The 15,798-nt window shown below is 42.6% G+C and overlaps 1 protein-coding gene across 2 annotated transcripts; it reads right to left on the bottom strand.

The window, feature by feature from the left end:
• Positions 1-3,445: 3,445 nt before the first annotated feature.
• On the bottom strand, positions 3,446-13,891 carry LOC131885192 (eukaryotic translation initiation factor 2 subunit 2-like). Of its 2 annotated transcripts, XM_059233146.1 has the most exons (8): positions 13,738-13,891; positions 13,593-13,650; positions 9,213-9,455; positions 8,674-8,771; positions 8,178-8,280; positions 7,934-7,990; positions 4,640-4,838; positions 3,446-3,812 (listed from the first exon to the last, which is right to left on the bottom strand). In XM_059233146.1, exons 1-8 carry the CDS (start codon positions 13,753-13,755, stop codon positions 3,503-3,505), a joined length of 1,086 nt encoding a protein of 361 aa, XP_059089129.1. In that variant the 5' UTR covers positions 13,756-13,891; the 3' UTR covers positions 3,446-3,502. The 2 variants fall into 2 exon arrangements, with proteins under 2 accessions (XP_059089129.1, XP_059089130.1); XM_059233147.1 differs by lacking the exon at positions 7,934-7,990 and having other exon boundaries at positions 13,738-13,889.
• Positions 13,892-15,798: the final 1,907 nt, after the last annotated feature.

Raw genomic sequence — 15,798 nt, 5'->3', positions numbered from 1 at the left:
AAAGCACACGAGGAGCAATGGCAGGAAATTCGTACCCACAAATTAGTTTCGTGTCCAGGGTGTAGGTCGACACCAAAGACTAGTTGCGGTACCTTATTGGTACAGCATCCACTGTCCAATCTACAAATCCTGGTTAAAACCTAGGCGAGCCGTGTCCCAGAGCTCTAGTTTCTTTGCATTATTTAATTACAGCCTAAATTGTAAGACAAGGGCAGACGCCAGATCCGCCATATGAATAAGTCAAGAGGTGATTATAGTTGACTTGTTTCTTTACCAACTGAACCCACCTATAGGTATATGCATATCACAGCGAACCCATGTGAGCAAGCACATGCGTATCCCTAAGTAATCGTCAGATGTCAGGCTGAGCGAAAGAGTTGCCATCTGACTACCAACGAATGCACGAACGGACATACATCGACACCCGTCGACACCCATTATAATCCAATCATTCATGATCCAGACTTAAGTCGGCGCCAGACATCATTCAAAAGGAGGCCTTTCGCAACAGGTTTTCACCTGTCATTGGAACAAACCATTTGCAAAAGTTTATGAACGTACGGCGGGGCTGGTGGTCTCTTGGGAGCTCCGTGCTGCCAGTCTGAGCACTATTGGTCAGACATGAGATAGAACCCCTGAAGTCGAGCATGTTCATCTCGGAATGATGCGTTATTCAATGGTACCATTCAATCTGATAATTGATAAGGATACTTTATATTGACTCAAGAAAATCTGAGGCCACAAATTGCCAAATGGACATTGAATTGATTGCTTATCAACAACCCGCACGGTGGGCTTGCAAAGGGATGACCATTTAACTATGACACTCCTGGCTCAATCCCGTGGCCTCGTCAAATGGGCTTTTTCATTATCATTTTCATTAACCAAAATCAATTCAATAAGACATAAAAGATCTGCAAGCAGAGCGCCATTCATTCGACAATACAGCATGGAGCAATACTTTCAAGAAACTGAACAACCGTTAAACTTTTAGATTTTTAAATGCATGATTCAGAAAGTTCAGAAAATCTTTTAAGGTCAAAGCGGAAATAGAACATATTCTAGTCATCATTTTTATTGAAAAACAATTCAATCTGATCTTACTTACTGTAGAGACTAGAATGATGTCAACTTCCAATCCTCCTAAAGATAGAAGCTGAAGATATGATTGCTTCAAAGTTTAAACACTTATTATTCTCAGCCCGTGGTGACACAGGCTGAGGATAGAGGAATGGATGGCTCGGCTGATCTTGGATCTTATTTTAGGATCAACTCTCCTTGGAAAGTTTACTCAATTCGTTCCCAGTGCCGCCAATTGATGCTAGAGCAAATGCAACAATTTCGATATCTGCACCACCCTGAAAATGTTTTCTCACCCCGACTCACTCACTTAGTCGTCTCAGAGCTATCGGCTGATGCCAATGTCATAAGACTTTGCAAATTGTCCTTCAGCACCACAGTTCTACGGTACTACAGAACAGCTTGTAGCAGCTTCCAGCAATTTGTTCAATATCAGATTAGCGAGCCAAAGGTTTTAGGAGCCGTATTTGGAGATGTTAGGTGATTCAACGAGCAAAGACCTCAAACGGACTTTCAGAGTCCGATTTTGGTACTTTAGTCACGTGATTGCAAAAACATGGCTTTACGTTGGATGGATGGTTTTGATGCACACCTCAACAGTTTTTATGAAGCCCCACCTTTATTCCTTTCAATATAACAAGATCAAGCCAAACCAGCCACAGGCTAACAGGAACCGAGGGGTCAATAACTTGTTCCTTGATTATGGACAATTATTTTGTTTAAAGCTGAATATGGCATGTTCAGTTTCATACATGTGTACTGTACATGCACAAGAGCCATAAAATTAAGCCCTGTGGACTTATGAAAAGGGTTTTGTTCACCTGGTTCCTAAGACAAAGGTCTTTAGATATGTTTGTTCATGTAGCATTGGTCAATGATTTTTGATAAGCTATCAACTATTCTAAGTTTGTGAAGTGAGTTAAACTTCATTCAAGTTAATTCACAAATGTGAAAATGGTGCTTGTCACATTTTACAACATCTCATAGAAATTTCAGCTTGGCCTGTTTCACTCATGTAAATATTGGTCTTACATAGTTTCATTCTCTTTGCACTCAATCCTAGTGCCCTGTATTAAAAGAGTGCAACAGTGAGGTCAGAGCACCATTGCAGTTAATTTTGAACCTTCAATTCTGTTCCAAAACATTGAGTTTACATGGATCCCAGATCCAAACCAAACACGTTTTTGTAAATGTTTGTGCTTTAAGAGTTAGTTCTAAGGCTTAAGTTACTTTTCAGGCATCCTTATCTGCAATCACAGCAACACCAGATTCAAACTAGGTATTTTAAATAGAAATATAGAAAGTGGCTCAACAACTGGCAGTTGGAACATTAAAAGTACGTTAAAGGGTGCCTGAAGGGTAGCTAAGGCCGTATATGACAAGTAGAATCAGAGAATATTATCTAAGTGCGTTTGATTTGGATCTGGGGCCCAGTTAAACTTATTGTTTTGTGAAAGAATTAAAATCAAATTCCTATAGTGCACTGATCTCACTTTTGTTCTCTTCTAGATTCAGAGCCCTACTCAATCCATTCCTATCTAATCAAAAAAAATGAGACGCATGTAAGGCAAGGGTAAAAAAGTCCGTGATGTTCTTTGGATGAATCATGGTGTTGAGGATGGCAGTGATGATTCCGTAACGCAATGCTCCAAATTGATAATCTCGCATCTAAAGTACCAAAATCGGACTCTGAAAGTCCGTTTGAAGCAAAGACCGGACCGGCCTTGTGATCACGTTGAGAAAGTCATGTTGAGGCTACAATTAATCACAGAGGAGCTCCAAGGTAGATTAATAATATCTTTCAAGGTCACACCGGAAACCTCTGGAGCCTGGTCATCCCAATCTCTGACACACAATTAGATTTCTTCCTCTCTTGATCTAGCTATCTCTTTAGTTGTCGTTTTGGACCGTTGGCCGAGCCTAAGTTCATCAAAAAGCTTGCCGATATTCACTCTCAATCAGGCTTGCACTCTTTCGGCTTATGATCGAAAAACAGTTCAAGTGGAATGAAATTTCTCTGGGTTTGAAGCGTTCAAATTGGGCCTCCTTGGTTCAAGCAGAAGATTGGGCTCTGATGTGGGTACCACGAGGAAGGACAGCACAGCTAGCCAGCCTTCCAAGTTCGAACCTCTTCAGATTTCTTTGTCTTTTCTTCGGGGTCAACATATCCAGAGATGAAACCTTACTTTTTCCTTCCTTCCGCCCAGGAAGATTGCCTCCTGTCAATCGATCGTAGCGTGAGAGTTAAAACTTCAAGATTTCCTCCTTCTCAATGTCGCAAAATCCCTGTAATTAAGGGATGCGTCCAAAATGCCGCTTTAAATTCCGAAAACTAATTAAGGCCATGGATAAACCAAACGAGTAGTTCTGAGGCGAGGTTAGTTTATTCAAGAAAACACAAGATACCAGTGGCGAAAATATTTTACTGCTTGGTCTTGGATCTCTTGGATGTGATGGCCTGGAAACCGGTCTTGATGGTCTGAACGGAGCATCGAGAATGGCAGGACATGCATTGGAGGAAAAACAACCGCGTCTCTTTATCCAAAATGGTGTCCGGGGACCGACACGTGTGGCACGTCACGTACTCCTTGATGTAACGTCGGAGAACATTTTCGATGTGTTTCTGCTGGAACCGACCCTTAATGATGAGCTGGTTGTTTCCGTCAATGGCGCCCACTGTACCTAACTCGGCGAAGAGGAACGCCAACAGATGCTTGGGTTGACGATGAAGCCTAGATGGAAGAAGTGGGCGGAAAAAAACATGAATTAGCATTGCATTGCAGACGTCGCCGTCTCTCTTCCTTAGTGCTCTGTCGCTCTATCACTTCATTTTGTTCCTCTTTTGATCTACTGTATATAATTGAATCAGGACCCAAGAGCAGGAACCAACCTTAAGGGATATGAGCATCTAGATAAAGGAATCAAGGTCGAGGGAGCATCATATGACCAAGGCCAACTCTGGGTAGCAATTAGAAGAAAAGAGGACCAAAGTCAACCTCGCTCGGACTGCTAAATTAAAGAACTCTCAAATGACTACCAAGAATGACTAATAACTTTCCCTGTTTTTGATGCTTGTTTCAAGATACACGAATTCCCTGCCCTCACCATTGACGAAGCAAGCGAGAACTTACAAACAACAAAAACAGTACGCACTACGGAAGCTCTAACCATTCCGAATTTGACATGTGTTTGCCTGAAAAGGTTTCTCATATCTTCGTGCTCAAAGTCAAATAACGTAAAAAAAACTAAGATAATCGAGATACTACTAGCAGGTAGAAAAATGGAAGTGATTGGACAATGTCAAGCTTATCAAGCGTTAACAGTGGGAATGAGTAGTACTTCTCTAACGTTGAAGCAATTCCTCACCGACAAACTGCCACCTCTGTGAGGAGTTACTCAACTCCTTTCAACCTTCAAAAAGAGGAAGTAAGTATTCGCAAGGGTTCTTAAACTTTGCTTTTGGCTCGTTATGTCTGTCCCTTTATGGTTAGTAGGTCCATTTCCTAATCCTAAACTCCTAGAATGTTTGCTAAGATTGCACTTGGCGAAATCTACTTACATTTTGGCAATTTCGGTGAAATTGACGAAGGCGGTCTTCTTGGTTCCTACTCTCACCACTTGAGGCGGTCTCATGACAAACCTCTTCTTTTCGCCGGCCACGAGTTCCGGATTCTTGTCTCTCATGATGTTGAAGACACGCTGCAGCAACTCATCGTAGGTGTAATCACGATCCGAATCCACCCAAGGATTGGCTTCAACTATAAAGCAAGCAGAAGTAAGAATAACATCATTAAGCACGACCTTGAGGATTCGGCAGAATTGGCAATGCATATTCTTCACACAATTTTCATTCCGGCAAGCTGATTTTAGTTATTGGCAGAGTAAGAACGGAGATGGTGATGTGCAAGTAACTATCGAAAACGAAGAGTGATGAAAATCGTATGTCAAACTTTGAACACTTGAAGGCATAACAAAATGTAGTAAAGCCCAGAGAATATTTCAACAACGCGTTTAATGACCAAATGAAGATGTTAGCGGTTAGCAAAACTTAGTTCTGATCATTTAGTAATGGAGATTGCCTACCACGTTCCAAAAATTGATAATGGCACTAGGAAATACCCAATCCAGGTTAAGTCAGGAAAGCTTGATTAACATTACAAAAATACGTCTTTTTCGATGTGAGGTGATTTGGCTGATTCCAATTATGGGGCCAAGAGGCATGCATCATCCCAAATAACAATAGGGCAAGAAACTTTATGGGGAAACCAGGTGGTTTTTTATTGATGAAAATATTTTTTGAGAAGAAAACTTTTTTAATGTAAAAAGTTTGAGTGAAGTTGGCGTATATTTGTTCCAATAGTTTTAAATAGTTGGCAATCGAGTACTGCCAAATAGCTGAATGTATTTTGGCACTACTCATTCATTGCATCTGTTCTTATTGTGCCAGATTTGGCTTTATGTTGGGTTTGTGTTGGTGATTCGTACATTGAAAGTTTTGCTTAAAATTTTCAATGGTATTCAAGGCAGACTTTTCTGAACTTGAATTATTTTTCCTTCCCACCAATACTTGGCAATGATCCTAAACATAACAGCAATATTGTCATGCTGGTACCAGAGACTCTAACTCATTCCAACCTTTTGTTGGGCAGACTGTTCGAAGTTTTACACTGGTACTGCAAGGTAGTGAAATCCTCAAAACGAATTCGACCCAAATGGGCAAAAATGAAGAACTTTGTCAAGGCATCCATTCTACACTCCGACACATAAATTTTGCGCGGTTTTAGTTCAATTTATGATCAGTTTTGGGAACCCTGGCAGCTTTTCACGATGTTGAAATTTGCTATGATAGAGATTTGAATAAAGATTTAGGATTTCTATTTAGACAAGAATATGCAATCAAATGGGTAAGTTGATCCAGAATCAGTTGTAGTGATCATGTGCCTGGTTCCATTTTGCAATATCCAGATTTCGAAGTCAGTTGCGATTGGCGGTCAAGCCTCGTGGGATTGGAATGATGGAGGCTGGAATGCCTCAAGTGAAGGTCGTTAAGACCCTTGGTGTAAATGTTAGCAGTGTAAGGCAATGGATAAGGCGCACAGAGACTGGTAAAACCTTGGAGGATCGGCCAGTAACGGAGAAGCTCTGTGTCAAAAGTTCTTTAAATTGTCATTTCCAAAAGCATTGGGAAAAGAGGCCAATCCACGAGAAAACTTGCTTCGATACTGACTTCATCTGGTTACCCTATATCAAGGGAGACAGTTCGCCGACACCTAAAGATCACCCTCATGACAAAATCTTGCAAAAGGCCCATGAACCCGATCCTCTCGAAGCAAATGAAGGAGGCCCGATTTCGATTTGCCAAGGATCGCAAGAATCGGACCATCGAAGAATGAAGGCGAGTCTTATGGAGTGACGAAAGTTACTTATACTTTTTCCCTTCAAAACATTTATCCATCGACCCTGTTTGGGCATTCAATAAGGTTGTTGTTCCCCCAACCAACACAAATAAGCACTCCCAAATTGATGGTTTGGGGAATGTTCTCCTTTATGGGGGTCTCTCAGCTCCATTTTGTGCCCCAAAATGTCAATATCAATTCGCAATACTATCGAGAGCACATTTTGGCAAATGAAGATCTCGATGCCATTTACAGGAGGGGGCCAACAGGTGGAATTCGGAAGCGCCGCTTGCTGTCATCAATGTCCGATGCAATTTTCATGCACGACTCAGCTCCGCCTCATGTCGCCAAATCCACATGCGAGTGGTTGGATCGAAGTCTTCTACGGTATTGGAGGAAAGGAGAATGGCCTGGCAATTCCCCAAACCTCAATCCCATCGAAACCTTGTGGTCCATCATGATAGAAGAGGTCACCAAACTTCCACAATCCACCACCTTGCCCTCACTTCGAAGAACAATTGCAAAAGTGTGGGCAGACATCGATCCAAATATGTTAAAATATCTGGTAGACAGCTTGCCAAATCGAATGGCCAAAGTATTGCCAACCATGGGAACTACATAGGTTATTTATGGGCGATCGCCAAAAAGTACACTTTTACCTTAGCCTAAATTTAATCAAAACAAAACCGCGTATTATACATGTATCAGAGTGTATGTTCCTCAAATTAAGCCTGAATTGCTCTATGAATAATCTTGAGACGGAGGCTCTATGAGCGAAAAGGCCATCTGACAAATGAAATACATTAAAACAACTGAGTGTTTAGTGTCAGGAAAGGACTGATAAGGCGAGTTCATCCTTCATATATTGTATAAGAGGCGTTAACAAATGGCCTACAGCGTTGCCACAAGGCCTTTAGTCAACACTGTGTGATTAACCATCACCGATTCATAAACGAGGAGGCTTAATATAAGATTGTTTTTTTTTCCAAGATATTCAGATCGTTTTAGAACCCGAGAAGCTCTCCAAACTCAGGACTGTGCCGGTTGTTCAAAGCTTCGTCTTTTTCACTTATAACATGTTCAGAATTCCAGGGGAGTGCCGAAGCATAAACAATAATTTAGGTGTCCGTTTCAACCAAGCTGTTTAATGACAGATGAAGTAAAATGAATTAAACGCGTGTGGTGGGCAAGCAGAGAAATTATTGATAAGTAAATCTTATATGATGCATGCTAAAAAATGAGAAAGCTCCGAAAAAGAATCCTTTTTTTTGTAAAAGGAGAAAACAATTTAGTTGAGATGGTGAAGTTGCAAGGTAAGCAAGCAAGCAAAAATCAATATGAACTTAAGAGAACAAGGACTTATTTCCATTTGGCTTCGAAGGGCATCTTCCAGGAAAACTAGTCGTTGGCTCTCTCATGGCGGACAGATAAATTGATTAGCCAAGTGGCTTGCTTACCTTTGGGCCCTTTTGAAACTGAGCCCAAGTTGTCTGAAGTGCCTTCTTTTGAGTTAGCTAATGGTGGAGTGAGTTATGAAGGACCGTTAGTATTAGAATACATGTAAGGTCCAGTGAAGATAATGCTGAAGAACCCACCAATTGCCAGACATATCAGCCTTTCAAGTCGACTCGCTCAAGAACCGTTCACTCTTTTCCTCTAGCTAGCACATTTAGTACCCTTATCATTTGTCGGACAACCTACCGTTTTCCTTGTCGTCATCTTTCATATCGTCGCCTCCCAATTCACCAGCACGCTTCTTTTTCTTCTTTTTCTTGCCAAAGCTCTCCAAATCGACTTCATCGTCCTAAAATTGGATTGATACACATAAGAATGAGGGAAGCGAGGGCAGCCGCAGGGTAATGGGTTTGTTCCCTGGTAACCTTGATTTAAGTCGACATTTCGATCACACACGAGGAGCGCGTAAAGCGGTTAATAAAGCTGCTTTTGGCTTCGTTGACTACAATCATGAACGAAAATCATCCCTAAAAGAGCCGCTCAACAAAGGCCTTCGAAGATGGTCCAGATAACATTCGCATGTTAATCAACTTATTCACTCTGGGGGAACTTCAACAGGAATACCCGAACATGCTTGATGGCCGAGAACAGCTGGATCAATCAACAGCCTCTCGTCTCATCTTTCGCAATCTATAACCAACCCGATCACTTTCACTGAATTGGTGTTTTTATAATGGGTTACCTCTTTTTCATCAGGCAGGGCATCATCGAGCTCATCTAGATTGAGCGGTTGCTTCTTTTTCTTCTTCTTCTTGCCGAAACTCTCTAAGTCAATGTCGTCTGCAACGAAAAAAAAACAGTAACCGTTTTTGGGTGCATCATTAAAGTTGGGCCTCCAGAAACAAAGTGAAATGAGAAGCAAGCAACACTGAGTTAGAAGTGCCAAGATTCGGACGATCATGATGGTCGACCAATCATAATATTCAGAAAGGACCTTATCCCATGACCCAAATAGACAAAACCTAGTCCGGATGAGTCTCCGGCTTTTTTTCAATAGACTGGACCGCGGAACTGACCAACTCCAATTCAATGGAGATTCAAAGAATAGGGCGAGTGCACACACAACCTGGTCACGTTTAACCTGACCTGGGCCAAGACAAAAGGCTGTTTCGAAGGGTCCAGCCCCACTAGTTCAATCCATGGCCAGGGACGAAGGTCAATTACTAAGTGGGGCGTGTACCCTCGGACATCTAGGACATGACCTGAGTGGGTGAGACTTACCGGGGATCTCCGGTAGGTCAAGGTCGGGGTCGGCGGCTTCATGGGCCTCGTCTTCGTCCTCGCCGCCGTCCAAGACCAGCTTCTTTTTCTTCTTCTTCTTTTTCTTTTTGCTCAAATTGTCCAAGTCGAGGTCGTCCTCGGGTGGTCCAGTCGTCTGTGGTCCAGCCACCTCTTCGGCGGCCTCAGCCGTGGGTGCCTCGCCCTCGTCGTCCTTCATAGCGCCATCCAAATCGGGTGTTCCTCTAAAATAGAAGACGGCAAAAATAGTGAGCTCGATGATGTTCCACCTAAAAGTCCAATGAGGCGACATACGCCCGTCTCGGCAGTGTTTGGAGCCAGCCACGCCCAGGTGGCCCGTGTGGTGACCCATGTGGCCGTGACACTCACTACAGCAGCCGATAAACGGCGGACGAGAAGAAGCAAACGGAATGCGGTTCCCCCGTTTAGCTTGAAGTTTAGCTTGACCAAGAGGAGACAAAACAACTGTCCAGGCAAACAGAAGAACAGAACAAATAATCAGTGACAAGATCCATGCTAGATTTTCCACCCAAAAAGGGGGAATTCTTAGAGGAATGAGCAGGTTGAACTTGTGTACCTGGCCAGCCTACTGTTTTGGCCGGTAAGCTCACAACAAAAGAAGACCCTGGAACGAGGGGGATCGTGGAAGACTTCCAACCTATGACAAAATTGATACTCTCAACAATTTTGTTGACCCGAACGAAAGGTAGGTAGCAGTCATGGCAAGCATTTCAACCAGGGCTGGAGTTTTGCCTGATTTGAGTAACGCTATCAGAAACACGTTGGTTTTTTGTAAAGGCAACGGTATCGGAAGGCTTTATTGCTTTTCAAATGAAGGAAAGAAAAATATAAGACTAGGGCCATCAATTCAAAAAAGTAATAGTTCTTTTTTCACCGGCATTTCTAACAATTACAGGGAATGGTATCCTCAGTACCATGAAAATGAAGGGATCTTTTACCTCTTAATCTTTATATAATATTTGGTCTGCCAAAGAATTTGAGTTGACAGACCTAGACAATCCTTGTATATATAGGGTTGATCTGGAATGTTAATTAAGGAGATTTGTTCAAGTCTAACTTGAATGCTGTCAGCATAACAACACCTACCACTCCCAATTCCTGGCTGCTGGAGGGTATATGGTGATTACAACGAAATTCATTTGACCAGTAACTTGTCAGCAAAATATTCAATATTCAATTTCTCCCCAGCTCGAAAAAATTGAAACTTTCGATGATTTGGCTTAAACACTGGCACATATTTTACAAAAAGCAATAAAACCCGTGTATAAATGTGAACAGTGTCTTTGCTCATTGGAATGGGTACTTTTTGATCTAGATCACAGTCCATAATGAATGAAGGACGTGCTTCTGATCCCGATCGCTCGATTTCTCGATCGCTCCACACTCTGCTACCTACTCCATCTATCCATTCATCTATGCACATTGAGCAATCAATGAACTGTTGTCAATTCTTTTCTGTGCCCTCTTGACTGGCCTGCTGTGTTAAACCACCCATGGAACTTTAAAATGAATAAACAAATAGTGTCATTGTTGGGTTGTGCACATCATAACAAAAGCCATATTAAATAAAAAAAATCCTGGTCATCCATCATCCCTTTAGAATCACCACATATTTTGGAAAGCCTCCATTTGGGCTTATTTTGGTTGACATGTTCCTGTTGGTTGTTGTTTTGCTTGTGCGAGTGCTGGACTGACACCCATGATTTGGGACCGACATCATCGCAATGGTAGCCATAAATCGAATTGGTCACATCCACAGCCCATCTAATGTCTAGACCTTGCATAACGTAGGGAAAAATGCGAACACTTGCTTTCATCAGCTGGTACATAAATTTTGGTGTCTAGTGACTCCTGAATTGTGATCGGCAAGCGTGGCCGGGTTTTGAGTGAGTTTGTCACTGACTGCGTTCATTGAGAACCTGTGGGATTGTGGGTCGTTGTTACTGATTAGGCCCCACTGAGTTTGGGCCAATGCAAGAGCTAGTTATTTGATCTGTGGTCGCATCACAATGACGGCGGGAGGGAGCTATGGGGCTTTAAACAATTATTAATTGTCTGCTGGAGCTGGGCAAATCTTATGGATTGTACTGAAGATCAGACATTGTTGAGTTCCTCTTCAGAGGCCCAAACATTTTATTACCTCCCCACATGGTAAGGCCAACAAAGCAAATGACCAGGACTCTTTGCATGATTAGTCCAGAGCACTCGAACTTTTCACAATCCCTTAAAAAGGTTCGACTCAGGCACATACCTGTGGGTGCGATGTTTTCAGTTATGGATTATTTCGAAGATGTATTATTAGGGACGCCATTTTCCCGTCTAGGACAAGACAAGGCTAAATGGCTCATCAAGTTCAGAATATATTATCACTGTCAAAATTCAACCAGTAGTTTAACACTTTTGACATAAAAGTGTAAGATAGGAGACCATGCAACTTTTTATTATTATTTTGATTTAGATTAATATGGCAAAGAAGGATAACTGATGTACGCTTCATCCAGATTTGCCAATAAGGACGTTATTCTTTGGTCAAAAGTGACAGTGACGGCATATACGGTGAAAATTCCACGCCATGTAGATTTAAGAAGTAGATTTATGTTGTTACAAAATCCTAACCTGACCTTACTAACCTGACCTTATTAACCTAACCTTACTCAAGCATAACCGACATAACCTAATGCTTCACACTATTTGATGATAGGTCCCTACCCTGCGGGGCTCAGAGGCAAGGATCTTACAAATATTTACACTAATGTCCTGCCATTTTTGTAAAAGGTTGAAAAAATCTATCATGAATGAAGCTTCTTGTCCAATTGAGAACCTTCCCTTGGATCCCAATGTCATCAAGTCTGTTAAACAAAAGGCCATGATTACTTTATCAAAAGCCTTTGCATAGTCAAAATAGGCTTTGACGGACTCATGTCTTTCTTGTTCCTCAATGATCTCTTCTACATGATCAATCAGTTGGGAAACCGTGCCAAAATGCGTTCAAAACCGAAGCTGACTAGGATATCATGGATATCAAAAATCAACAACTTTGAACTTCATGATCTTCTCAAACACCTCTGAAATGTTCCGAGGGAGAGAAATTGCACTTAATAACTGGGGAGTGACTTGCCGCCCCCTATAACGAACACTTCACTTGCACAGTAGAGGGGTGCATCGGATCCGAGAGGGTCTCCGAATCCGATCCGAAGTGATCTTTTTTGTAATCGGAATCCGAGAATTTTTTCCCAATCCGACCGAATCCGAAATTTTCTGCTTAATCCGACTATAATGCGAAATGTTTTGCAAAATCTGATCCAAATCTGATTTGTTTACTCAATTGGCTTTGAAAGAACTCATTTAATTTTAAATAAATGTGTTTTTTGCCACTAAAACAGTTTAAAATGATGAGATTGAGTAAAGTTGCCTTAGCTATGTATAATTTTCCTGTTGCAATAGTGTCATTTTGGTTAACACTAGTATAATAGCATAAGTTGTCTTCATTTCATATGCTTCAATTGTTGTACTATTGTTTATCTGTGTGGGATTGCCACACAATTGTAATAACTTTTAAGATAATAGGCCCGTTCACAGAGTTTTATTTTGATTTTCTTTGATTTCCCCCACATTTTGAGAGTTGGGAAAGAAAACATTATCAAAACAAAGTCACATTCATTTAGTTTATCTTGCAATTTTGGACTTGGATCGGATGTGAACCCAATCCGACTTTTCCATTCCCAATCCAAACGAAATGCTCAATCCGACCGGATCCGAATCTGAAATTTTCCCCAATCCGAATCCGATCGGATCCGATGCACAGCTCAAGTGCACAGCAACCAAGGAGCAACAGAGACCCGAGCCCTGAGTTAAACCAATGTACTTAGTTGCTTGATTTAATTAGAAGTGTCAAATGACCTTGCACTGACAAACAAAGTTAACAAAAATAACCATGCCGATAAGTTCCAGAGCGCTTAGTCGGTCAAGGTATTGATAAAGCCAAAGGGGAATACAAAACTCGCATTAGAAGTCAAAGCATCTCTTGGTGAAAGTCAGTACCTCGGAGTTAGGGGCTTGAATATGTAGGAAAATACTCTCTACTAAGTGGTGAGCAGATGCTCATTCTGGGTAACGTTCAAGCTTTAACTCAGAGATACGAGCGTTCAATAAACTCGTCGTCTCGGGTCACAGAGGATTCTTATGTCTCCCTTCTGCGAGGCTTTTGTCTTCCTGCGCTGGCCCTCACGGCCGCCAACTTTTCTTCCACACACCAGGTACAAGGTGGCCTCCCTAGGGTAGGGTAGTGGGCGGAGCGCCATCGCCTCCCTTTCTTCACCATTGTCTATTTCAGTGACTTACCCAAATCGAAGGGCGTTATCTTTTTCTTTTTCTTCTTCTTCAGAGACGGGTCGAACACCTGATACCACGGGACATGGAAAAGCGACAGAAAATGAAACACGACAGGTTACCCACGGCAGCAGCCGCCTTCTCCGGTATGACAAACCTGATCATCTTCCGTCATGTTGAATGGGTGGGGGAGGGTTCGAGGTCCGGGAATGGCCCACGTGGATGTCGGATATCACTGTGAATGAATCGAGCTGAAAAGGAGTCGATACTCGTCGATACTGCTTGGTAGTACACGCAGTCAGTAGATTCAGCTGCCAGGCAGCTGACGCGAGCCAAATGCCCAATGTGACGCCATCCGGACTCATCCATTAGGTGGGGGACAAAGGCTGACTCAGGCGGCGAAGGTCATAGTTAGCCGTTAACCACTAGTCCCAAGCCAAAAAATACTTAACTCCAGCCTGGGCCTAAAAGTCCTAAATGTGTCTGAGGGATCGTATTCAGCGGCAGTCTTAGGGGCCGTGACGCTCATCAGAAGTCGATCTGGTCAACCTGTTTGAAGCCCATTGCATCAGATCTAGAGACATCAGACTTAAAGTGAGCGGTCCGAGCGGTCCGAGCGCCTGTGGCCATTGAATTTGTTGAAAAATGCAGAGCGCCATGGGGAAAAAAATGTTCCTCTTCCCGATCTCAAATCCGTAGATGGGGCAAGGACAGCCAGACCGACTCTAACCATCGTGTGTATGGCTCGGCGGTTGAAGTGAAGTTAGCTTAAGGCTGATGACGACACATTGGTGCACAAGGTAGGTGCTAGGCCTTATTTTTTGAAAGCATCACCCTTTCTGAAAATCTGCGTTTGACATTTCGTACGGAGAAACATCTCTCTAGCAATTTTTGTTCAGATATTGTTAGCCAATTATTCAATTTTTTTCCACTTATATAAAAATTGGAAAGGCATAAGGCAAGAAAATGTGGCGGTTTTGACGAAATCGTCGCATGTGTATGTATTTTTCCACACTCTGTGCGTGAGGGTGTAGTTGGAAAAAGAGTCAGGCCATTAGGAAAGTGCTAAATAGTTAAAGAGTAATTCCACTCAAAAAATGAACTTATTTTTCTATGATCCTTATACCTGGAGTTTCAATGCATATCATATTTAATAACATTTCGCTCCCAAAGTCGTTGCTGTCTGTGTAATGGTTTTAGGAGGCGTGTGGGTCGGCTACTAGGGACGAGAACAAATTGGGGGCTGTCCGAGGCTCAATCTAGCTTAAAGTAAGTCAAAGAATAAGCCACATTTATAGGTTTAATGGAACAGACTACCAATAAATAAACCTTATGAACATATTTCCTGCGAGATGGCAACCTCGTATGCATTTCGAAAGCCAATGATAAGAAGAGAAGCGAGCAGTGCGCAGCAGCTACCGTCTACCGACGACACTGCGAGAGATGTCGAACTTATGAAAGTGCTTCCATCGCTGACAGACAGACTGAGTTAGGCCAATTGTCAATTTGAACCCCGTAGCCGGTTAAGCATCGGCAGGTCAGTGTGAGATGATCTCCTTTGTATTCAAGCTGAGGCATCGCTGATCCTTTGCGGCCTCTCAGTCCAAGCAGAGTCATCGCTCAAGGCTCTCAAAGCTGAAAGGCGAGGGTCGTTGATGTACGTACAACCAGGCCCCATGAGTTGACTGAGCTCCTTCCGTTCGTCCGTCTGCCTGTTATCATCATTCATCATCATCATCATTGTCTTTCAGCCGTCAACGATAAGAACGTGCTTGAGTCCTCCAAAGATCCATCAAGCTGGGCATGGGGGTGATCCTGAGAACAAGGCCGTAAAGAGTGTACTCATTATCCATCCGAAGATTTTGTGCCATTTGGTCCTGGCCTACCGAAATGTTGTTTACGGCAGGTGTGGGTTGAGTTAGAGAATTGATCAATGGATAATAATCCCCAATTTGGGATGGATAAGCTCATAGTCACTGTCACAAATTTTTGGATGGAGTAATGGGTACATGCGCGGATTCCGTTCCATGGCCCGAGTTGCTCGCTCATTGCAGTCAGACGCAACCTGCCGTGAGGTCGGAATGAACCACCGGAGCCCCTAAACCACTACTCAGCCACAAACAATAAACAAAGTATGTTATTTTTATATTATAGCTGAGTTTTGCCAATCTTTTGTTGTCGCGATGTCGAGAGCGAGAGAGAGCGAAGTCGAAGAGAA

Source organism: Tigriopus californicus, chromosome 8 (genome assembly GCF_007210705.1).
Source record: "Tigriopus californicus strain San Diego chromosome 8, Tcal_SD_v2.1, whole genome shotgun sequence".
Lineage (NCBI taxonomy): Eukaryota > Metazoa > Arthropoda > Copepoda > Harpacticoida > Harpacticidae > Tigriopus > Tigriopus californicus.
This window is presented reverse-complemented; position numbering and strand designations above follow the sequence as displayed.